The 22,451-nt window shown below is 52.3% G+C and overlaps 1 protein-coding gene across 5 annotated transcripts; it reads left to right on the forward strand.

Annotated features, from left to right (window-relative positions):
- Positions 2,189–22,380, forward strand: LOC110408122 (arf-GAP with SH3 domain, ANK repeat and PH domain-containing protein 1-like). Of its 5 annotated transcripts, none has more exons than XM_021416564.1 (25): positions 2,189–2,279; positions 2,508–2,653; positions 3,515–3,589; positions 4,648–4,697; positions 4,812–4,941; positions 5,404–5,489; positions 6,354–6,429; positions 7,619–7,705; positions 7,773–7,897; positions 9,006–9,075; positions 9,641–9,728; positions 10,112–10,160; positions 10,454–10,617; positions 10,748–10,881; positions 11,473–11,564; positions 13,357–13,534; positions 14,100–14,185; positions 14,521–14,636; positions 16,007–16,074; positions 16,515–16,622; positions 16,750–16,954; positions 17,578–17,748; positions 18,029–18,174; positions 18,657–18,779; positions 20,446–22,378. In XM_021416564.1, the coding sequence occupies exons 1-25, from the start codon at positions 2,240–2,242 to the stop codon at positions 20,518–20,520; spliced, it is 2,688 nt and encodes an 895-aa protein (XP_021272239.1). In that variant the 5' UTR covers positions 2,189–2,239; the 3' UTR covers positions 20,521–22,378. The 5 variants fall into 5 exon arrangements, with proteins under 5 accessions (XP_021272239.1, XP_021272240.1, XP_021272241.1 ...); XM_021416565.1 differs by having other exon boundaries at positions 7,797–7,897; positions 20,446–22,377; XM_021416566.1 differs by lacking the exons at positions 7,773–7,897; positions 9,641–9,728.

A 22,451-nucleotide genomic window follows, 5' to 3' on the forward strand; every position in this document is an offset into this window, starting at 1 on the left:
GAGCACTTGGTCTCTGTCCTCATCAGACCCAGTGAGGCTCTTTCTGGAGCCCACTCAGTCCCACAGGGGTTCCAGGCTCATGCAACGCTGCCCTGTGTGCTTGAAAGTCATGTCTGGAGATCAGACAGTGGACGGGGGGTCCCTCTCAGCCTGAGCCTTCCTTGTGAGATGGACATGGGCATAGGGACAGAGCTGAAGGGGCTGTAGCCACAGGGTTTCGTGGTCCTGGTCTCACCTTGGAAAAGCAGAATTGCGCCTTTCTGCAGCACCTGAAATGCTCCAGCAAGCAGATGTTAGCAAGGATGTGGGGAAAGTCATACAGCAAAGCCTTGGGGTGTGCAACTTGCTGTTGGATGCATGCCACCAGGAGCAGATCCAGCACAGCACAAAGCAGCAGCGCAGCACGGCGGGCCCATGATGAGGTCACACAGCTCAGCCCAACGCACAACCAGAGCTCTGCCTTCAAGGAGAATGAATGCACACATGTGACAGCGCAGGCAGGGAAGGGGGCTGCAGTTTCCTACACCAAGCACCAGGTCCGTAGTCTCTGCCTCGTGGCCGGCAATGTATCCACGTGTGCAAAGGTGTGAAAGTCAGGCCATGTTCCAGACAGCAATGCAGATTTGTGTGAGTGCAGCATGCAGGCTCTTGTTCATCCCTGGTGAATATGCACTGCTAATGGTGGTGGCAATGCTGAAAAATAGCATTTTATAGCTGAGAATTTGCTCTGTGCAACAGTATTATTGTGCTCTCTGTATCTGTTGTAGTTCCCATGGAAATAAATAGGAGGCATTACTTTCAGAGCAACCTACATTGGAGGAAGCTGTGTCCAACCAAGGCTAAAGTCTGCTGTAGAACTGGGGAAATTAGAGATGTCTGCCACTGGGAATGCCAGTGGAGCTTCTACAGTGAGATAGACTTTAAGCCAAAAGGGCTTCACCTCAAGAAGGAGGAAGAGAAGCTTTTGAGTTACAGTTGAGTTGAGTTAGATGCCTGCAGTGGAGAGGGCTTTGCCTGAGCTGATCCTCCTTGTCTCCTTGTGTGTCTTCTGGAGAGATACATAGGAACAGCAAAAGAATGGTTGTATACTTCAGGCATCTGACCACTAGCACCACTAAAATGTTCCAGATGGAAATTTTGGTGACAAGCTCTGCAAGCTCAAGTCCAGCAAAGGTCTCCAGAGAACGATGTGAGAGGCAGCGTCACATTCAAGGAAAAAGGCTTTTTTTCTGTACCCAAATGAAAATACTTAATACTGAAGTGGGCAAGTTGACAAAACAAACACACAACATTTAATGTAGAATAGGGGGTGCAGGGCTGGATGCATGGATCTTTAAGCAGGCTTTCAAACCAGTACCCCTTTCAAAATTAACAAGTTCACAGTCAACGGCATTGGCTTAGAGGTAAGAGAAAGCTTGAAGTTGTTCCAACTGAACTTCCAGGGAGGTTCTCATTCACTACTGTGCCTTTCTGACCTCAGTTCTCTGGAATCTCTTTGGAAAACACACTGGATTCCCTGGAGCTGTAGTGCTTGGTGCAAGTATGGCCCTGCTGGCTCCAGAGGCCGCTTGCATTGCTTGCCCCAGCAGCCTTCATTGGAGGGTTTGGTCTGAAATGTCAGTCCTATACTGGGATGAAGAAAGAGGTGACAAAATGGTGGGTGGCAGCTTCTCCCTGGAAAGAAAATCTGATAACTCCTGATTTGTGGGTCTAAGTCTATAATTCAAGTTCTCAGCATGCCTACTTGGCTGTGTTTGGGAAACACACAAGAAGACAGTCTTCCATTTTAATGCTCTCTGGGTACCTGAATGTTTATGGTGAAGACCCTCAGGTGCCAGTCCTGGCTGTGCTGACCCACGCAGAGCCTGACAAACACCTTCCTCTGCTGCAGGGGTTCAGCAGTGTGGCTCGGCTGATGTGGTGCACAGCAAGGACAAAGCCAGCAGTGGTACCAGTCCCTCCTGCTGCTGAACAGCCCCTCTTCTAAAATATTTTCCACTTCTCTCCTAGTGTTTGGTCAGTTCTTCCAGGAGGCCATCAGGAAGGCTTGCTGTTATTTAAGGTTCTCACAGACTGCTGCCATTAGACCATCACCTACCTGATGGCAGTACAGGAGTTTGGGGATGCTGAGGCTTGGGCTGAGCTCTGCAGGTTACAGAAATATGCCTGTGGATGCTGTCAGTGATCATAACCTCTGCATTTCTAGGTGCTGGATGCAGACCGAGCTGTGCTGCAGAAGATGAAGAAAGCTGCCAAAGCAGTGCACGGCTGTGGACAAGGTCAGGGAAGGATGGAGCCTGGGGAGGGAGAGGCAGCGATGGAAGGTTGAGGGGAGTCCTTGCTGCAGGTTGGGTTGATTGCAGCAGGGAATCTGTGTCCTAGTAGTTGCTATAGCTGGATGGGGGGATGTGCAGCGGGCTCTGGTGCTAGAGCAGAGCCGAGCTCCTGGCACTGAGTTTATCCTGGCTGTCCCCTTGCACTCTCCGGATACCATCCATGTTCCCCAGACCTCATCAGCCACCTCGCAGCCCACATCGCTGCCCAGGAGTTGTTCTCAGCCAACTACCAGCTGGAGGGAGAGGAGCAGCTGGCCAACGCCTTCAGCACCTTCGCAACCTTCTCCCAGGAGCTGCTGATTGCTGTCAGGAGCCTGGTAGGCAGCCAGCTCTGTCCCCTGTGTGTCCCCTGCAGGCCCCTGGGTCACACTGGGACACTGGTGGGGGGTTCCCAGGAATAGGCTTTGGTGCATAACCCGGAGGTCCAAGCTCATGCCTTGCCTGGACGAAGGCAGCAGCCAACAGTGAGCAGCAGCAGAGCCAGTGATGCAGACTGCTTGCGGCTGATGATGATGGCCACATCAGTCCTGAGGGTTGCAGCATGAGGAGGATGGGATGGCTGCCCCTATCCCATGCACATGGTGCCAGAGGGGAAATAGGCGATCCCAGGGGTCCTGCCCTGGTGTCTGAGCCAGGCTGCAGTGGTGCTGGAGGATGCTATGCAGAGCCTTGCCAAGGAGCCATCCCTGCACCACTTTCCAGAGGTTCATTATGCACTGGGGTACCTCTCAAGCTCTGCAGAAACATCTACAAGACTTTTCAGGGGACACAAAACTCTGCTGTGGGTATATTTGCCCAAATCTGGCCCTTCCCTTGTACTGAAACAACACAGCAAGGATTAGAAAAGTTCTGGGAAAGCCTTAGGGCTCACAGAAAATCTGCCTGCAAGGGCATTAGGGTCTCCAGTCCAGTGTCCTGCTTGTAGCCAGGCTTGCCCTATCGCTGGCTCAGGCTGGCTGAGGCTTTTCCTAGCCTGGTAATCCTCAGACACTTTTCCTGGCCTCGGTTTCCTTACTCCATGCTCAGCGTTAGCAAAAGCTGCTCTCCCTCATGCAGGGCCAGAATCGGAACATTTCAAGGCACAGAACTGGGGGCTGCACCCAATTTCCAGGAGCTCTCATGCTATCCTGACCGCTGTGGGCAGTGCCAGCTGCGTGATCTTCCTCTTTCCTTTCCAGCTGCAGAGTTTGGACCACAACATTAACTTTTCCCTGGAGTCCTTAATAAAGGGAGACATGAAAGAGCTCAAAGGGGTAAGCAGAGCTGACGGGGCTGTGTGGGGCTGGGGCTAAGCAAGCAGCAGAGGAGTGCTTCTTTTAAAGCAGTTCTTCTTTTAGAATTTTACACTTTTCTTTGATAGTATAGTTCCTCTTGAATCACGAGCACTTAGGCAGCTCATTGGCCACTGCTGCTCAATAGGAAGATGAACATGCAAGGAGAGAAAATCTTCTGGAACCTCTAGCATATAGTAAGGTGATGAAAAAATACAAAATGTGAAGGAAATACATCTGCTTTTTGCATTAAAAGCAATGTCAAGAAGATTGGGAATGCAGAAAACCAGTTAGAAAGAGAGGGAAAAAAACAGCTGCCAGCAACAAGTTGTGATTAAGCAGAATGCATTTTTAATGGGGTCCAACACGGATCACAGCCTGACCCGAATCTGTTTGACATCTTCATGAGAATGAAGATAAATGCAAGATCTGTCCTAACAAGGTTCTGCCTTGACACAGTAAAGAAATTTTACTGCAAGGGACAGAGAAGCACTGGGGGAGGGACCCAAAGAGGTTGTGGGATTTCTGACTGTGGGAGTTTTTGACATCTGCCTGGACAAAACCTGGTCCCAATTCAGTGCTGCCCCTGCCTGGAGCAGGAGCTTGGGCTGGAGACCTCCTGAAGTCCCCCCCAACCAGATTTACTCTGCCTTTCTATGAGACAGAGGTCTGCAGAGCAGTAAGCAGTGAGAATAGAGCAGAATATCGGTGTTCTGAGCAAATGATTTTGATGGTCAAATGCAGGTGTATATAGCAATATCATGGGGAGAAGATAAAGTCACCCAAAGTCAGGTGGGAAAAAATAAAGGCCTTGTAGAAGCAAGATCAATTCTCTACTAAATGAGTACCCAAGGACAGCCATGTCCTGGGGCTGTGATGGCCTTACTGGTTGGACTGGATGATCTTGGAGTCACCTTGGTGACTCTGTGATTCTATGATGCTATCGTTCGAGGGTGACCCGGTGGGAAAGTGGTATGATGAGGCTGAGGAAGGATCTGTCCTGACTGTAATCATCAATCACTGCCTTTGGCTCTTCCTAGGAGTTCAAGAAGCCCCTTGAGAAGGCCTACAAAGACTATGAGAGCAAACTGTAAGTTGTTTGGCTCCCTCACCCTGAAACCTGGGCCTGGGGGCTCATTTCTGGCTGCCTTCATCAGAAAGCAGTCGGTTGGAGCCTTTCAGGTGTCTGTCCTCTTTCCTTGAGCACAAAGATAGAGAAGGAGAAGCGTGAACTGGCAAAGCAGCATGGCATGGTGCGGGGCGAGGTGAGCGGTGGGGAGATCGCCGAGGAGATGGAGAAGGAGCGCAGGACCTTCCAGTTAAACATGTGTGAGGTAAAGACAGGGCAGGGACAGGGCAAGTGGAAGCAGCTGGGGCATGGCATGGGCCCCACAAATCTATCCAGCTCCTCCCTGTCCCGGTCCTTCGAGGTCTGCCCTGTTGGAGAGCTGCCTGCATTGCAGTAGACTCAAGCCAACTTGGGATAGAAGCTGATCAAGGAGTTTAGATGAAGCGTGGTTCTCTATTAACCTGGCAGTAGAGATACAGCTGCACCTGTCATGAATTCACCATTCCATTTGCCAGACCAAGCACTGGTGTTGATGAGCTCTGCCTGCCACCAACTTCTCACCCCATAAAAGCCTCATGAGCTGCTCCCATTATGGCATGACCAACAGGAAGAACCACAACATACTGCTCTTCACTGTTAATGGGAGGGAGGACAACATAAAAAAATGTGCGTAACTTACATTTTTCTCTAAGCTACACCTTCAGTTCCTGTGTCCTTTTCCCTTCAGTATCTCATCAAAGTGAATGAGATCAAAACCAAGAAAGGGATCGATCTCCTGCAGAACCACATCAAGCACTGCAACTCACAGTTCAAGTAAGATGACTGGCAACCTGCCTTCACTGCTCTTCACTCCGCAAGTGCTGCTTTTAGAGGGAGTCTGGGAGGTGGTTTATTGCAGGACCTAGAGGTCTTGCAGCTTTCTTGGCCTGTACTCTAATATGACAAAAATCTTGTTCCCCTGGAGGTGACGGAGCCAAGGATCTCAGTGGGATGTGTCTTCTGGTGAAGGGTCTGGAGCACAAGTCCTGTGAGGAACAGCTGAAGGAATTAGGATTATTTAGTCTGGAGAAGAGGAGGCTCAGGGGAGACCTCATTGCTCTCTACAACTCCCTGAAAGGAGGCTGTGGTGAGGTGGGGGTTGGCCTCTGCTCCTAGGTAACAGCGATAGGACAAAAGATAACAACCTTAAGTTGCACCAGGGGAGGTTCAGGTTGGATATTAGGAAAAGTTTATTCTCTGAAATAGTGGTGAAGCATTGGCACAAGCTGCACAGGGAGGTGTTGGAGTCACCATTCCTGGAGGTGTTCAAGAAATGTGGAGATGTGGCATTTAGGGACATGGTTACTGGGCATGGTGGGATGGGTCGATGACTGGACTAGTTGATCATAAACATCTTTTCCAACCTTAATCATTCTCTGATTCTCTGATTCTCTTTTCAGTCTGACATTTTCATTAGACAATATAAAGAAGACAGCAGGCAACTGTCACTGAAATCTAGGTTACGAAGAAGACAAAGAGCCCTGAATTTAACTGCCTCCACTTTTTCTTAAAGTCTATCTCCTAGTCCAGTGTTGACGGACACTGAGCCAGCAGCTCAGGAGAGCCCAGTGTAGGCTTCACAGCCAGCGTGATGAGCAGGATTCCAGAACGTGCTCTTACATCAGCCTCTCCTCTCAGTTTTTTCCAGGAATGTTTAAACGCAACAGCAAAACTTAAGAAGTTTACAGAGGAGCTCATCCCAGAGCTGCAGAGTGTGAGTACTCACCTGAAGCAGAGTGTGCTGAGAGCAGCAGGGTGCAGAGCAGAGACGTCTGCCCCAGGGCCTCCTCGCCCTTGGCAAAAGCAGACCTGGAGACTTCTGCATCGGTTGATCATTGTTTCCTGAGCCTCTAGCGCATAGCAAGCGTTGAGGGGAAAAGGAACCCGTCAATGGGAGTGGGAAAGTTACAGTGTAATACCTTAGGGCACAAAATGGGAAGGACAAGCATGGAGATGGATACCAGAGGCATTAACACATTCAGTTCTCACTGCCCTAGCTGCTCTTCACGCTTTCATGTTTCTGCTTCTGGCTTTCCCTGCCCACTGCTGCCAACTGGAGCTCTTCGCACTTTTCCTCGGGGGCTTTGCCTCCCTGCAGAGCTGTTCTCATGGGCTGTGACCTTCCACGTTTCTGACTACGAGCTCTTGCAGTTACGCACTGCCGGGAGGCAGAAAGTTGTTTTTCAAAATGGCAAAGCCTATTGTGGGACTTCAGAACCAGCCTGACCTCTGGTGGTTCAAAATCCCCCATGCTTTGAAGAAAGTCTATATTGCTTTCCCAGCATTTCCAGACCTCAGACCCAGGTTGCTTTGCTTTTGTCCTCCTTCTCCATATCCCTTGTAGTCATTTGCAGAGGCCTGGGGTGTGACCCAGGTTGGATATTAGGAAAAATTTATTCTCTGAACAGAGTGGCGATGCATTGGCACAGGCTGCCCAGGGTGGTGGTAATAATAACAAGAGAGTACGTGCCACCCTGGAGTGGGGTAACAGAGCACTGCATCTTCCTGATCCCTCATGCAGACTGTCCCCACACTCCTTCAGGGCCACACTACTGCACCAAGACCCCCAGTGGAAATCAACTTCTTGGTGGCTTGGAAACCTTTAAATTACTGGCAGTACCAAACTGGAGAAAAAATCCCAAACAACTGCAGTGACCTTCAAGCTTTTGGATGTTTTTACACCACAGGGAGCTGCAGACGGCTGTTTTTTTTTCCCAGAAAATAATATGGTGACTAAATGACACACTGCTCTGCCACCTCCCACCTCAGAATGGGGCTCCGCGTCCCACGGGGCCATGGAGGTGGTGAGGGCTGCGGGGTGTGGGGAGGCCTCAGCTTCCCTGGGGCGGGCATGCAGCGGTCTCCTCCTCCCCGTGGTGAGCAATCTGTGCTATGCCCTGCAGCTGAAGGTCAGGCAAGACGAGGAGAAGAAGCAGCTGTGTGCCCTTCGGGATCGGCTGAAGGCAGCATTGCAGCTGGAGCAGAGGGAGGTAAGAGCAGATCCTTCTTCCCAGGGTTCTCTTGGCCCTATCCTGCGCCAAGCAGCCCCTGTCCCAGCTTCTGCCATCCCCCTCCTTGCAGGACACAGGGAGCAAGCAGGCAGGGTACAACATGCACCAGCTGCAAGGGAACAAGCAGTACGGCACTGAGAAGACAGGGACCCTCTTTAAGAAGAGTGATGGGTGAGCTGGGATCCAGCATGTCCCTTTCAGTTGTGCTTTGGTCACCCAGGCCCAGGGGAGGCTCACCCGGCCCAACCTGCTCTCCTTGGGTGGTGACAAGGGCAGAGGAACAGGACGAGGTATGCATGGCATTGTGGCAGCCACCCGCGACCTCCCATACAGGGCTGCCTGCCTGGTGGCTGAGGGAGTCCTGCCCCATGGAGATGCCCACTGCCCTCGGGATCTCTGCGAGTGCTCCTCATGGGTGGGACAAGGACTTTTATATAGGCTGGGTGTTTTTCTAATCCGTTTCTCTTCCTTTCCTCCAGCCCTGACCATTCCTTTATCTTTCCAGCTCTCTGCCCCCACAGGTCAGCGTTGGGCTCAGTTTCCTGCAGGAGATTTAGGGAAAGGAGCAGAAATGAAGGGTAGATTAGAAATAGCATTGGAGATGGCATGGTGGGCCGTAGGAGAAAGCCAGCAGGGAGCTGGGGCTCCCCTGGTGCTGCTTTGGACCTCTCCTATGCCCACACCTGGCAGCCAGACCACGAACTCCTGAAAAGTGCTTTGCTGTCACTGGACAGGGGATCTTCCACCAGTGTGTGGGAGCCTGTCTGCTGGGAATCACAGGGGTCCTGCATTGGGAGAAGCACATGCCTGGGAAGGGCCATCAGCAGTCCTAGAAAAACAGGAAACTGGACAGAAAATCATGAACTGGAGCTCAGGAGTCTCCTTCACCACAGGCTTAACTTCAGTTTCCCTTCCACCTTCCCACCACTTACATATGGTCTTGGAGGTGTTTGGAGCATTTTGAAGGTGACGGTCTTGGCTGTTTGCTGGGGAGTCCCGCAAAGGTCTGTGTGCTCTCCTAACAGGAGCTGCGCCTCAAGCAATGCTCTGCACCTACATTACCTCTACAGCAGCTGTGCTGCCTGTCTGTTCAAGCCCATCCTTGTGCCATGCAATGGGATCATCTTGGTCCCACCAGACCAAGAGCGACAGACTCTGGAAGCAGGGCCAGCATGTTGCCTTGCACAGCTCTTGTGCTCATCAGCATTGCTGCATGGATGGTCTGCTCCTTTGCATGGCAGACATGCGTCCTCTTGTGTCACCCTCTGCTCACTTCCAGGTTAAGAAAAGTCTGGCAGAAGAGGAAATGCAGTGTCAGCAATGGCTACCTGACCATCTCTCACAGCATGGTAGGAACTGCTTCTTCCACCCCCTGCTACTCCTGCTTTGGATCTGCTGCCCACCCCTGCGGAGCCCCAGCTGCCCACCATGCTGGTGGTTTCTGGGACCCAGTGGAGCCCTCGTGTCTGGTGCTTGCACTGCTGGGCTGCCCGGCTGAGCCTGAAGTCCCTGTAATCCAAGAGACAAACATGGGAGGCCTCCACACACCTGTGTGCGCAGAGGGGAGTGAGCCTGGGAACCAGGCATCCCAGCATGGGGTGGCTGTTGGGAAAGTAAAGGTCCATGTAGCTATTTCTTGCATTGCTCCCAAAAGCAGAGCTAAGGATGAAGTGCTGGGGCTGAGGCAGCTCCATGGCTCTGAAGCCAGATGATGATTTTTGCTGCTGGTCCATTGCCCTTTCATAGAATCATTTGAGTTGGAAGGGACCTTTAAAGGTCATCTGGTCCAACTCCCCTGCAGTGAACAGGGACTCCTACAGCTCAATCAGGTGCTCAGAGCCACATCCAGCCTGACCTTGGGTGTCCCAGTGCTTTGATGCCACGAGAAATGAGACTTCCTTGTTCTGCTCATAGCCCAACCGCCCACCAGCCAAGCTGAACCTACTGACCTGCCAGGTGAAGCCAAACATGGATGACAAGAAATGCTTCGATCTGGTTTCACGTGAGTGCTGCCACTTCCCCGCAGCTCCTCTGGAAAGTGCCCAGAGTGGCTTTGGTGCTTTGGGTTCAGAAAGTGAGCATGGGCAGGGAGGAAGTAAAGCTCTGCAGCTTTGTGTCAGATTGTAAAGTGATGCTGCAGGGTAGCTGTACTCCAAAGCACTGGTGCACATGCAGAGCACGAGATGGGCACCACTGCAGCATGGGCACAAGTGCACCAAGCAAGCATAGTTCCCATGTAGAAGCTTAGCCATCCCTCTGCCCCAGCTCAGGAGCAGGATACTTTGCCAGGGAAGCAGTGAGGAGGGGCTGGGTGGAAGAGGGAGGCTGTCACCCTGCTGAGCCTAGCAGGTGGTGCACAGGAGAGCGTGGCCCTGTGTGTTTCAGACAACCGCACGTACCGCTTCCTGGCAGAGGACGAGCAGGACTGTTTTGTGTAAGTACTGCTAACAAAGGGCAGCTTGGTGGGGATCAAAAACTTTCCTCTAGCTTCTGATGAGGAGCTGGCTCATCAGCTAATTTTGCAACTCCTTGCTGCCCTTGTTTGATGCCTTTTCCATCACTGCTGTGTTCTGATCACTTTAGAGGCTGGATGGGTCACAGGAACCCATGGAGGCTCCTGGCACCTGTTTTGCTGCTGGCATCCTGGGCAGGAGCCTTGTGCTGGGGGGGGGGGGGGGGCATGCACAACCAGGCCCTCTCCTCCTAAGCCACTTTCTGCCCATGCAGATGGATGTCTGTCCTCAGCAACAGCAAGGAGGAGGCACTGAATGTGGCCTTCAGCAACGTGCAGGGTGGAGGAGAGAGCAGCAGGGAGGAGCTGACCCGGGCCATTGTTGAGGAGGTCAGAAACATGCCTGGGAACAGGGACTGCTGTGACTGCTCGGCCCCAGGTGAGAGCCAGCTGCTTGCCTCCCCTTCCTGCTCCTGCAGCTCTCTGCTGCAGGTCCTGCTGTGCAGCTTGTGCTCTGCGTGCTGGAGAGGACAGGCGGGAGATGGAACCCAGCAGTGTTGTCTCTGCAGATCCCACCTGGCTCTCCATTAACTTTGGCATCCTGATCTGCATTGAGTGCTCTGGGATTCACAGAGAGATGGGTGTACACATCTCCCGCATCCAGTCACTGTCTTTGGACAAGCTGGCAACCTCCGAATTGCTGGTAGGACACTGTGCTCTGTCCACAAGCCTCCTTCTTTTCTGCTGTGGCCTTTCTGAAACCAAGTTAGTTCAGTGAGATCTTCCCCTCTTGAACCAAGCTGCAGTTCCTGGAGTTTCACGGTTACTGAAAATAGCCATCTTCAGAGAGATGAAGATGTCCCTTTGCTGTTCCTGGGTCACTCATCTCTTCCCGCTTTGTCCCCTGGTGCAGGAGAGCTGCAGGGCAGGACCGAGCCCAAACTGGGGTGGAGCAGAGTATGATGTGGACAGGGGGCTGGTTCCATGGCACTGTTTTAGCATGTGCATGAATGAGAAGGGTTTGGTCAATCCATGATGGGAGCTGCTGGTGTCTGGACAGGGGATGGGAATGCTCACAGGGACATTGCTCATCCAGCTCCAAACCCAGGGCTCAGCTCTGTGGTTGTGCTGCTGGAGTTGGGACATCTCAGCAGTAGCAGTCAGGGCAGAGGCTCTGGCCCCTTGACATCCCTCCATACCTGACCAGCACCTCAGCCCTGAGCTTTCTCTCCTGCTGCCATGCATGTAGTGCAGCTGCATGTCCTGTATCACCTCTAGCTTGGCTGTTTTGCAGCTGGCAAGGAACATTGGCAACGCTGGCTTCAATGACATCATGGAAGCAAGCCTTCCCAGCTTCTCCCTGAAGCCCGTGGCACACAGTGACATGTGAGTTGCTCTGAAGGATGTGGTGTTTGTGGGCATGCTCAGTGATCCTGCTCGCTCCCCACAGTGGCCAGGCATGTGGCACTGCCCAATCTCTTCCCCAGAATGCAAGTCCTCTTTGGAAGCAGTTTTATGAAGCCCAGCAGGACAGATTTAAAGGAGACTGGAGGAGTGAGGAAGAGCCAGCAGGACAATGGTCAGGATCAAGGAAACAGGGCTGGAAAGGGGAAGGCAAGAAGAGAAACGGAAAAGCTGGAGCTGCCAAGCAGGACAGTTGTAGCTGTGCACATCAGCAGGAAGGGAAAGGTGGGAGGGTGGAGTGGGACAGGGCAGAGCGACTTGTGTGGTGCAGTGCAGATCACTATACGCAGTAGCTGGGACCCAGGACTGGTGAGCTCAGTGTAGGATCAAGCAAGGAAGAAGAGATGGTGAGATAACGAGCAGTGGGCATCATGTCGTGTGTGGCCAAGTTTCTTGTGACATAAGTGTAGAGAGAGACAACTCTGAAGACTTTCAGCCTGCGCTGAGTGCCTGTGTTTTTCATTAAGGTTGTGGGGACGTATCTGTTGTTGCATTCACTATGGATGGAGGACAATAAAGTCCTCTTCTGAGATGACTTTTTTTGCTAAGGTAATGCAGAGGTAACAAGAGTTGCCTGTTCTACTGCCTCTGCATGGTTAGAAGAGGGATATCTGGCTTGAAGGGACGTGGTGAAGAAGGAGGGAAAGGCACATCGTTCTGGGCCTTTTGCACCATGGCTGCAGGATTGGTAGAAACTGGAAAGCAGCAAGAAGAGACCATGATTCACATCTGGGAGACAGCAGAGCCAGTAGCTGTAGGCCTTCTCAGGAGACATGAGCTCTGTTCCCCATCCTGGAATGGCCCAGCTTCTAGGAGAGGACAGGGGAGAGCTCAGGTGGTGACTGGTACCAGCAATATCTGGGGGGTTCTCCAGGGCTTAGTGCTGCAAACGTGACCTTGGGCAGAGCTCTTGGGGGGATCCCGTAGCTGGGGTGGTCATGGCCAAGGGGACTTTCAGAGTCTGGAGAGGCACGAGCCACGGTAGCTTACAGGTGTGCAAGTCCCAACTAGGGCACCTTTCAGGTGGTGTGGATCTACCCTGCCATAAGTAAGCAGCTGGGTAAGGGCCAGGCAGCAGAGAGCAGGGAGAGCTGGAAAATGCAATGGTAGGAGTGGATCAAGGTTGCCAGGTCCATGCTTGGACTTAGCTGCTGAGAAAATCGAAACTGCATGAAATAATAATAATTCAGCTCTTCTGCAATCAACCGTGCTGCTGGGAGAACTTGGTTAACCCTGGGGTGCCTGCTGCCCACCAAATCCTCTGGCTGGTCGCTGCTTCTGCTAACCTTGTGCTCTGCAGCTGAAGCACTGACTTGGCCAGCTCTTGCCCAGAAGCTACTGCTGCTGGTCCTTGGGTTCTCCTACCCCGTTATCAGATAGTGCTTCTTCAACAACTCACGAGGGAGCCAAATCCAATACAGAACCCTTCTCTGTCTGGGGAAGAGGTGACAGAGAGTATGGAAGTGCCCGGGAGCTGGGGAGATACGCTGATGCTTCCCCATCCCTCCCAGCAAGACCCTGGGGCAACAGAGGAAGGCAGTGGGAGCCCTGCTGGGAACAAGGATGGGAAAGGTGCTGCACTGCCTGGCAGGTCTGCAGGAGAGAGAGGAGAGAGGAGGAAAGCAGCTGGGGCAGCTGGAGAGGAGGGGGTGTCCCTGGATGCTCATGGCATTGCTCTGTGGCCCCTAACTCTTGCTTGGCTCATCTCTGCCAGGGCCTTGAGGAAAGAATTCATCATTTCCAAGTATGTTGAGAAGAAATATGCCAAGAGGAGCCCTGCTGCTCAGTGCCCAAGCCTCCCAGAAGCTGTCAAGAGCAAGGACATATTTTCTTTGCTCCAAGCTTATGCTGAGAATGTGGATTTAAGCAAGCCTGTGCAGGCACACCTGCAGGTATGGCAACTGGTAAAAGGCAAGGGACTGTCCTGGTAATGAGCAAGAAGTACCCTCAGTATGGGATGTCTTGGGAAAAACTGGCAGGTGAGGGGCAGCTCTGCATGGAGCAGCAGTTGCACACCCTGAAATCATGAACTCCATGAAGTTCTGCTGCTGGGCTGGGGGAAAAATTGCCTTTGGTTACTGTTTCTAAATGTAAAATGGGGCTGAATGATTCTTCATGAAGCCATCACAAATACATAGGGAAGGTGCCAGGTAAAGGGCAGGAGTTAAGAAAATGAGTGGCTAAGCCTCTGAGCAAAAGGAAGAGGCTGTGTGGAGCACGAAGCAGAGGGTGAGGAAAGCACGATTAGGAAAACTTTCCTTGAGAAACATGGCTCCATGGCTCTATGGATGTTACCTAAGCTCTCTTCAGCCTTGGTGGTCATGGCTCTGAAGAGAGACAAGTCACACTGGCTCCTGTTCACCTCTTGGGGATGCATGAAGAATAGTTCCCAAAGGACAGAGCTCCTCTCTAGCAGTGTCATTGTCCCATCCTATTGCTGTCTCTGTTCTGTTACAGGAACCTGGGGAGACCATCCTTCACCTGGCAGTGCTGCTGTCTGATCAAACCTCTTTGCATATTGTTGATTTTCTTGTCCAGAACAGGTAAGCTCAAGATATCTGGTCAACTTGTCACGACTAAGTCAGTGCGAGTGAGAAGTGAAAGAGTGATGGGCTTCTCCAAAATGCTCCTAAGATAATTACTAGAGCAGGCATCCCAGCAGTGTGCCTTGGGCTGGACTTAGGGTGACCATCCCTAGATCAGAGGGGCCTTGGCTTCCCTCCCCTCTGGGTTGAGGTGTGATGGTGATGGTGGTAGTGGAGGCCACCTCTTCTCAGGCCATCTCCAGGAGAGGTGGGTAGAATGACATGTGGACCAGGATATGGCTGGGGCCAGCAGCTCTGCTAGATCTGCTGACAATATCCACCTTGTGCTGCAGCAGGAGCCTGGAAAAGCAGACAACAGTGGGAAACACGCCGCTTCACTACTGCTGCTTTCACAACAAACCTGAGTGTCTCAAACTGCTGCTGAAGGCCAAAGCCAGTATCACCATCAGTGAGTGGCCAGGGAGATCCTGGAGTCTTCTCCTTTCCTCCTTTCCTCTTCCTCTCCCTCCTCTCCTCCACACTGACCTTGCTGAAGTGATCAGCAGGGCTTGCCTGAAGCTGGGAAGGTTCAGGAGAAGCAGGATAATGATGGTGCTGTGGGGAGCCTGCCCGTAGGATGAGAGGCACTTAGCTCTTATTTTCAAAGCCCACCCTGCAATGCTGTGACATGGGCAGGAGGGATGACAAAATGCTGGTTTAAAGGCAGCGTGTACCGGTGCTTTGGAGCCCAGGTCACAGGCCTGGTCATTCATCATGGCTGGGAATGTCCTCTTCACAACACAGAAGTGGACTCCTGGGTGACATGGAAGGTCACACATATTTTCGCCATCCAGTATCAGCAAGGGAACGGCTGTGCTGAGCCATGCTTCCTTGGGCACTCCTTAGGTACACCTTTTCCCACAAGGGCAGAGAGACCATGGTGGGATGGTAGGGACTGGGTGCATGTCCTTGTAGCCACATAGTAGTTTGGCTGCCAAATTTCTCATTCCCTCAGCTATGCCAGGCTCAGCAATGCCTGACCCATCTTTACTGACTCTTCTGTCTACCTGAAGCAACTCAAGTTCTCAGTGCAGGTCCTGACACTGGTCTGGGGATGCTCTGTGAGCCCCCAGGGTGCAGTCTTCTTGCCCTTCCTCTTCCCCATGATCCCCATAGCTGCCTTCTCAGCCAGCCCTGTGCTGCAGCTCCACAGAGAGGGGCCTAAAATGAAACTGAAACAAAATGGGTGTCATGGTTTGTCCTTTGCCATACCCATGCTCACAGGTGTGGGGTGTCCAGGCAGTCTGTCCATCCACCAGGCACCAGGACATATGCACCAGGTCTGCCTAAAGCTCCCTGCAGTGACTCAGAGGACAAGTGATGCCAGTTATGGACTCCTCCTCTGCCTGCCAGCTTTGGATTCTGTAGCATTTATGTTCTGGCAATGACCGTGCTCTTCTGTCTTCTTCCCTGTCCCATTTCTGTAAGCCAGCAGGATTTACTCATCTCTCTTGGTGTCTCATCTCTCCTGCCCCCTTCTTCATCTTCCCACCATTATCGATTTTGGCTTGAGCCTTCATTTCGGTGTGACCTTAGGCTGTCCCTTCTTTTTGATGTGTTTGTCCCTAGAAACAGCAGGTAGATCTGATGGGATCTGTAGGATCTGTTGTCCTTAGTGCCATCAGCACCCCACTCAGCTTCCCTGGGATTTATTCTTCCTTCACTGGGCGCATCCTCTTCCCTGCCGTCTGTAGCATTTCTGCTATGAGCCTGCAGGCTGCCCACATGTAGCACTGCTCTTCCCTGAGCAAGGTTCAAGGCTGCCATTTCCCCTCACAGCTAACCAAGCAGGAGAGACAGCCCTGGACATTGCCAAGAGGACAAGACATCACCAGTGCGAAGAGCTGGTAGGACATGGTGTTTCGGTTTTTGTATACATCCTGGCAGAGAAAGGCACTGCATAGATGCCTGGTGCAGGGCCATCCACATCCTTCAGCATCACCACTGCTGGTGTGGGACAGAGGAGGGTGCCACGGGGTCTGCTCAGCACCGTCCTGGCTGCTGTGGGGGACCTCAGGGCTGGGCAGTTTGGGACAGGCTGGATAGGGGGACCTGAAACTGGACCATGCCACCCAGGGTGAGAGCATCTCCTTGGTGAGTCCAAGCCTTGCTTTGGCCATGTCCTAGTGCGTGTCTGGACACTTTTGAAAAACTTCTGGCCTGCTGGGCTGGCAGCACCACATACAGCTTGTGGTTGTTTCCTCCATAAATAAACGGTCAGTCAAGGATGGGGCTGGTGGAGTGGGACAGGGCTGGTGGGTCCTCAGCAGGCACCTCCCTGCCTCAGCTGCTGCAGGCCCAGAACAACCAATTCAACCCGCATGTCCACGTGGAGTATGAGTGGTGGCTGGGCCAGGATGACATGTATGAGAGTGACGACGAGCTGGATGAGAAGGTGAGGACCCTCCATGGGCTCAGGTCCATGCGTACCACCACTGGCCCTTCTCCCACCACAATGGAGCAGGTGCTCCTGTACTGGCTGATCGCTCATGTGCTCTAAATCACAAATATCTGCTTCCCAGCTGGGTTTTATGAAGAGGGGATCTGCCTGTCCACAGAGCTGCTGCCAGCCCCCTGCCACTGCCACCAGACCAGAAGCAGCAGGGGCAGTGCCCCAAGGGAGGCGGCCAGACACCTATGCCCTGCCATACACCCACCTCCGGAGCCTGGACGTGCCACCAGCCCCCTCCTACCCACCTCCCTTCCCTCCCCATCGGGCAAAGTCAGGTGAGATCCTGTGTCACCTGGTAGGGTGAGCTGTGCAGCGTGGCTCCATCAGCAGAGGATGGGGCCCTGACGAGACATGTCTGCTGCTGTAGGGTGCCCTTCTGTCCTCTTCTCCTCAAGGGAAGAAAGCTGACTTGTTTTCTCTAGTCCTGAGCCCCGCTGCGAGGAGCAGCATGGCATTATCCTTACCCTTGGTGCTCCTGTGCTGGCACTGTTAGGATGCACAGTACCCTCCTGAGTGCTGCTGCTGTTGGGACAGGGATGGGAAGAAAAAGCTGCCAGTAGAAAGAGCAGCTTTGCAGTTCTGCTCCTTGATTAGACTGCTCCTGCTGCCCTTGCCCAGCCTTTTCATGATGTGTCCCAGCTCTGAGAGATGGAGATCCCCAGTTCCTCAAGCTGTCCTGCTTTCTGGGAGACTTGCTAAGTCCTGCCTGACCACCTCTCCATCTGTCACAGCTGCTGTTGGAGCTGTAAGGCTCCAACCTTACACATTTCTCAAGTCAGACCTGCAAGCGGAGAAATAAATATTCTTGTCAATGCACAATGCCTATTTTCCCTTGGAGCTTTGCTCCCAAGAGGTCTGCTTGCTACTGACCTATGACATATTTGTGTTCCCTGTTTAGCTCCTGAAAGGACACGTCCACTCCTGACCAGCACATCTGTCTTTGCTGAGGACACAAGAACCAGGAGGAGCCCATCCCTACCTCTGAGCATCAAGCACAAGCGCACGTCCTCAGATCCAGCTCCTTGGGTACCACTTAGCCCAGAGAAACCCATCCTTGGCCTGGCTTCAGGTAACAAATCAACCAGGCCAGGAGGCAGGCCGTATTGTGGGGATGGGCTGTGCTGGTGGAATGAGGACCTACTGGAGGTCTGAAGATCATCACCTGCTGAATTAGATTGGCTGTGGCTTTGTGAAGCCAAAGCAGCTTGGGGGCACCTGGGAGCTGCACGTCCCAGCTCCCACCACTGCTGGCTCTGCACTTGCTGCATAACGTTGCCCAGGAGTGGTGCTTGGTGTCCTCTGCCTGTGATTAAAGGAGGGAGCTCATGATCATCCTGCTTGTGTCGCAGGTGCTCTGATGGCCATGGACTGCCTCTATGCATCTGTCTCCAGAAAAGCAGGACAACCTGGCCCACATCAATCCCTCCAGGAATCAGATCCAAGTTCTGGACATGCCTCGGATGTCCCACCTCCTCTTCCTCGGAGGGACAGCTTGGTAGGTGGCCATGGGCTCAGCTCCTGGGCCTACCTGCATTTACCACCTTCAGTTTTGAACTGAGTTGGACCCAGCAGCCCCTCCTTCCAGCCCCACTACTGCTTCTCCCTGGCACTTACATCTCCCCACCAGATACTGAGAATGCTCTGCACGGAAATGGCAAGTCCCTCCCAATGCACACCAGGCACAGGGATGATTGCTGATACTTACTGCTAGCCAAAGCCCCTGTCATGCTCCAGTGTCTTTTGAGAGAAAACTTGTTTATGAATCCAGGCAGTTGGCAGGTCAGGCAGGGTACACTTCTGGGCACGAACAAGGGTGCAATGTCCTCTCTTGCCCATCTCTCTGCACTGCAGAGGCTTCCCTTCTCCCCAGCCCTTTTGTTAGTGGGATCAAGGCACTGAAGCCATTGCATTTGTGTCTGACAAAGCTGATGACTCAAGGGATGAGGGAGGCCTGACAACGCTCTCTCCTGCTTGCAGAACAGGCTGCTGTTCCGCAGGGTCCGCGCTCTCTACGACTGCAGTGCTGACCGGGAAGATGAGCTGACTTTCCGCGCAGGCGAGATCATCGTGGTGTCTGAAAAGGAGGACGACAACTGGTGGGTGAGTGAAACTGCACGTGAACCATGGTGTTGGGATGCACATAGCTCCTCTCTCCATCCTGCTCTTGCCTCTGTCCCACGGCTGTTGCACCAGCTGTCATCTGCTCTGCTTCCATCTCTCCACGTTTCATCTTTCCTTTGGCACAACCTCTTGCTTACACTTGGCCAACCTACTCCAACATCCCCACATACTCATGTCCTGCATGGACACCTGCAGGACCTCCCACCTGCTCTGCTGCTGGGACAGATGCTGGTGTTTTCCCCTCATACTGCTCATGGCCAGGCCGTTCCCCTCACCCTATGGCAGCTTCCTTGCCCACCCCAGCGAGACACCCTCTCACCTATGGGTCATGTTGTCCCTCTCAAGGCAGGCATGTCCTCAGCCCTGGTATGAACCGCACAGTGTGGGGAGAAACTTAAAATATTTATATCCCCTATTGCAAACAGCAGTGGTGCACTGGGTCTTTCCCAGCTGGCCAGTTGGTATCTCCAAAACTGGAACTTCTTTGGTCAGCCGTGATGGCTTCTGCAGCCTTGGCAGAGCCAAAACCCAGCATGCCGTGGTTTCCTGGTCCTTCAGACAACTGCAGACAGCAAATTCAGATCTTTATCACCTGCTCATTGAGTTGTCCAGTAAATAATTGAAGTTTGTTTTCACTGTTTTTCTTATAAACTGTACCTTCTTTGTAATTAGTTTTAGAAATAAGCATTTTTACATGCCGTAAATAACTTAACAGTTCACAAGGGGTTCACAACCTCTGAACCTGCCCCAGTTTCCCCAGCGAGCCACTGCCTGGAGCCCTGCTGCTCTGCCAGCAGGTGAATCACGTTTGCAGGAAAAGCAAGTTTATAGGTGTTGTTTGTTGCCAGATAACACTAGTCTAAAAATGATGCCTAATTTTTAACCCAATTTTTAACCCAAATAAGTCCAAATTCTTCACCCAGCCATCAAATGTGTTTTTGTATTGGAGAAGAGCTCTTTCTCCCAGATGTTGATCTGGATGATATGCAACAGTCAAAACTCTTGAGCTTCTGCTCCAAAAACTTTGTAGAAACCTCTTCCGTAACATCATGTTTCACGTTTCACAGTTTGTATATTTTCTGTCTCTTCCTTGTGTTTCTGGTGTGCAAATATTGCCCATGCAGGGCACAGCTGACCCAGTGCCACACGTGGGCGCTCTCTTGCATGCTGTTTGTCTGCTCATTGCTCCCTTTCTCCCCCTGGCATTCTGCAGAGCACTGTGTTCATTCTGCCAGCTGTTGCTCTGACTTGCTCCCAGCTGTGATGCTCAAGCAAGTGCTTCATCCTCCCTAAAACAAGAGCAGTGCCCCCAGAGAGAGCCTCCAGCAAACAAGTCTTGTCCTTCCCATTTCACTCAGGTGGCCCAGAGAGCACCTTAAAATTTTGTCTTCACCAGACCTGCCCTGTTTAACTGCCTGGTGCAGTGCTGCATTGCAAGGCCTTTGGGACAGCCAGGGATCTGCAGGGACATCCCCTCTGAGGGCTGTCCCATATGGAGACGTGGCTCATGGAGCTTGGCTTTTGGGATGCACGTCCTGGCCCAGAGGAAGGGCTGACAGATCAACAAACAGCAGCTGGATGGGCACAGTTCCTCATTCCCTGTGCCATGCTCATCACTAAAGGACACTTCCCTTTCTCCCTGCAGAAAGGCTGGATTGAAGGGCAGCCCCACAGGCAAGGCGCCTTCCCTGCTTCCTTCGTTCACATGCTCAACGAATAGGAGCCGCTTCAATTTGGGGAGGAAGATCTCATCAACTACTTGGAATGTGAACCCCCCAAGCTCCCATCTGTGTCGCTACTCCCAGCATTGCCTCTCCTCCCCTGGGCCAGCAGTGCTGAGGCCCCAGAGCCCCACATGCTGCATGCTGAGCAGCCCTTGGGGCTCGGGTTCAGGGGTGATGCCTGCTGGCTACCAGCAGATGCACAACAGGCAAAAGAAGAGAATGGAGCAAACTTCACCCTCCTTCGCTGTGCTCCGCCCTGAGTGTGCTGCCTGTCCTGAGTGCTCAGTGCTGATGGTGCTGCGATGTGCCGCTGCCTTGCAGCACTGTGTGGCTGTCAGTGGAGCTGTGCTGGTGTGCAGAGCCTTGGGACGTGGGCTTCTGCTGAGGACAGAGCACTGTGTGAGCCTGGACAGGCAAACACCTGGTGAAGCCAGCAGTGCTGAGTGCTTGTGCCATCCCAGCTGCCTGCACCAGGTTTCACTGCTGGAGCTCTGGAAAACCTGCTCTATGGCAGCTCAGAGCATGGCTCCAGCAGCACCTGGCTCTAGGAGCAATGCAGAGGTCCTCTGAGCCCATTGCCAATAAATCCCAGTATTTCAGTGCCCTCTGTTGTGCAGGGCTGTTCTGCTTTGGGTTTCCATTTCCTTTCGCCATTGATGTTCTCCCTTCAGCATCCAACCTTCTCATGGGCACCAGAGTCGAGCAACTGACTTCCACTCATGGTTCAGCTTACACAGCTTTTCTCCATGTCCTGGCACATCTCTCAGTCTTCATCTCTCCTTCCTGAGCCAAAATCCCGTCCCGGTGTCATAAGGAAACCAGGTGCTGGATGCACCAGGCTGTAGAAAGTGGAGGTTGAACCATCCCAGCACAACTTGCAGGGTCAGGAGGGCAAGGCTGTGCCAGGCAGTTCCTCCCACCCTCAGTGTTATCAGTCAAGTAGGAACTAACCTTTGTACAAGCCTTCTGTGCATATCCTTAGATACAGCAAATGTGTGCTTTTCCCTGGGTCAGGGTGACCATCCTTGAAACTGTTAAGGAACTCCCAGTCACTCTGTGATGACTAAACCTGCCTTTGAAGACCGGAGCACCTTGAGGAAAGGTAGTTAATATCTAGCTAGCCTGCAGGAAGAGAGATTAGCCCTATCTTTAACTGCCCAGTTGTAGGCTGGGGGCTGTATGAGGGTAGTGGTCAAGTGATAAAAATATGCATTAAAAAGTGTCATGAAATGTTGGAATGTGCTAGCTTTGTGGGAGACCAGCCAGCACCCAGACTTCTGCAACCTTGTAATAAATCCATATCTCTGTGAGTGAGATCGGCTCACTGCGTGGCACTGAGGAATCCACCTTTTGTAGAACAGTTCTCTGGTGACCCAGTGGGACAGCCTTGCCCAGATCCACTTGCTGCAACTGGTGAGGAGTGGGGGACCGGTCAGACTCCAGTGCACACCACTGGTCTTTTGGCTGAGGACTCCATTGGGTTCTCATGTCTGCTTGGGTGGTGACGCTAAGCATAATGCTTCAGAGATGCTTGAGATATTGACTTGATGGTGTCAGGGGAGAATAAGAGGCTTTAATTTGTTGATTTTGATTGTTTCGGTTGATGACCAGCCAGCATTTGGTGTTTGGTCGTACATGTGGGTGCCTAAGAGAAGAGTGTATTGGGAAAAATCCTTTGTTGGAAGTATGGGGGCCGTTCCTCCTCTGAGATTCTCCCTCGATCGCCTCTGGGATGCATCCTAAAACACTGGGATATGTTTGGTGGGTATCCGCTGACTATGAAAAACTGAAACATTATTGTATGTTTAAATTGGAGGATGGGAGAAAAGTAGCCGGAAATGGGAATTTTGAATTCTAACATAATATTTCAATTAATGCTATTTTGTTGTCGTGTAGATAAGTGGGGTGAAATTCCACGTTATCTTGT

The sequence above is a fragment of the Numida meleagris genome, chromosome 19 (assembly GCF_002078875.1).
Source record: "Numida meleagris isolate 19003 breed g44 Domestic line chromosome 19, NumMel1.0, whole genome shotgun sequence".
Classification (NCBI taxonomy): Eukaryota; Metazoa; Chordata; class Aves; order Galliformes; family Numididae; genus Numida; species Numida meleagris.

What these genes read in the sequence shown, in the direction of transcription:
- LOC110408122 (XM_021416564.1), top strand. Translation starts at nt 2,240, where the DNA reads ATGAAGAAAGCTGCCAAAGCAGTGCACGGCTGTGGACAAG. An exon ending in TCCCCATCGGGCAAAGTCAG is followed by an intron (nt 16,955 to 17,577) that starts GTGAGATCCTGT and finishes TTCCCTGTTTAG; the next exon opens with CTCCTGAAAGGACACGTCCA. An exon ending in AGGAGGACGACAACTGGTGG is followed by an intron (nt 18,780 to 20,445) that starts GTGAGTGAAACT and finishes TTCTCCCTGCAG; the next exon opens with AAAGGCTGGATTGAAGGGCA.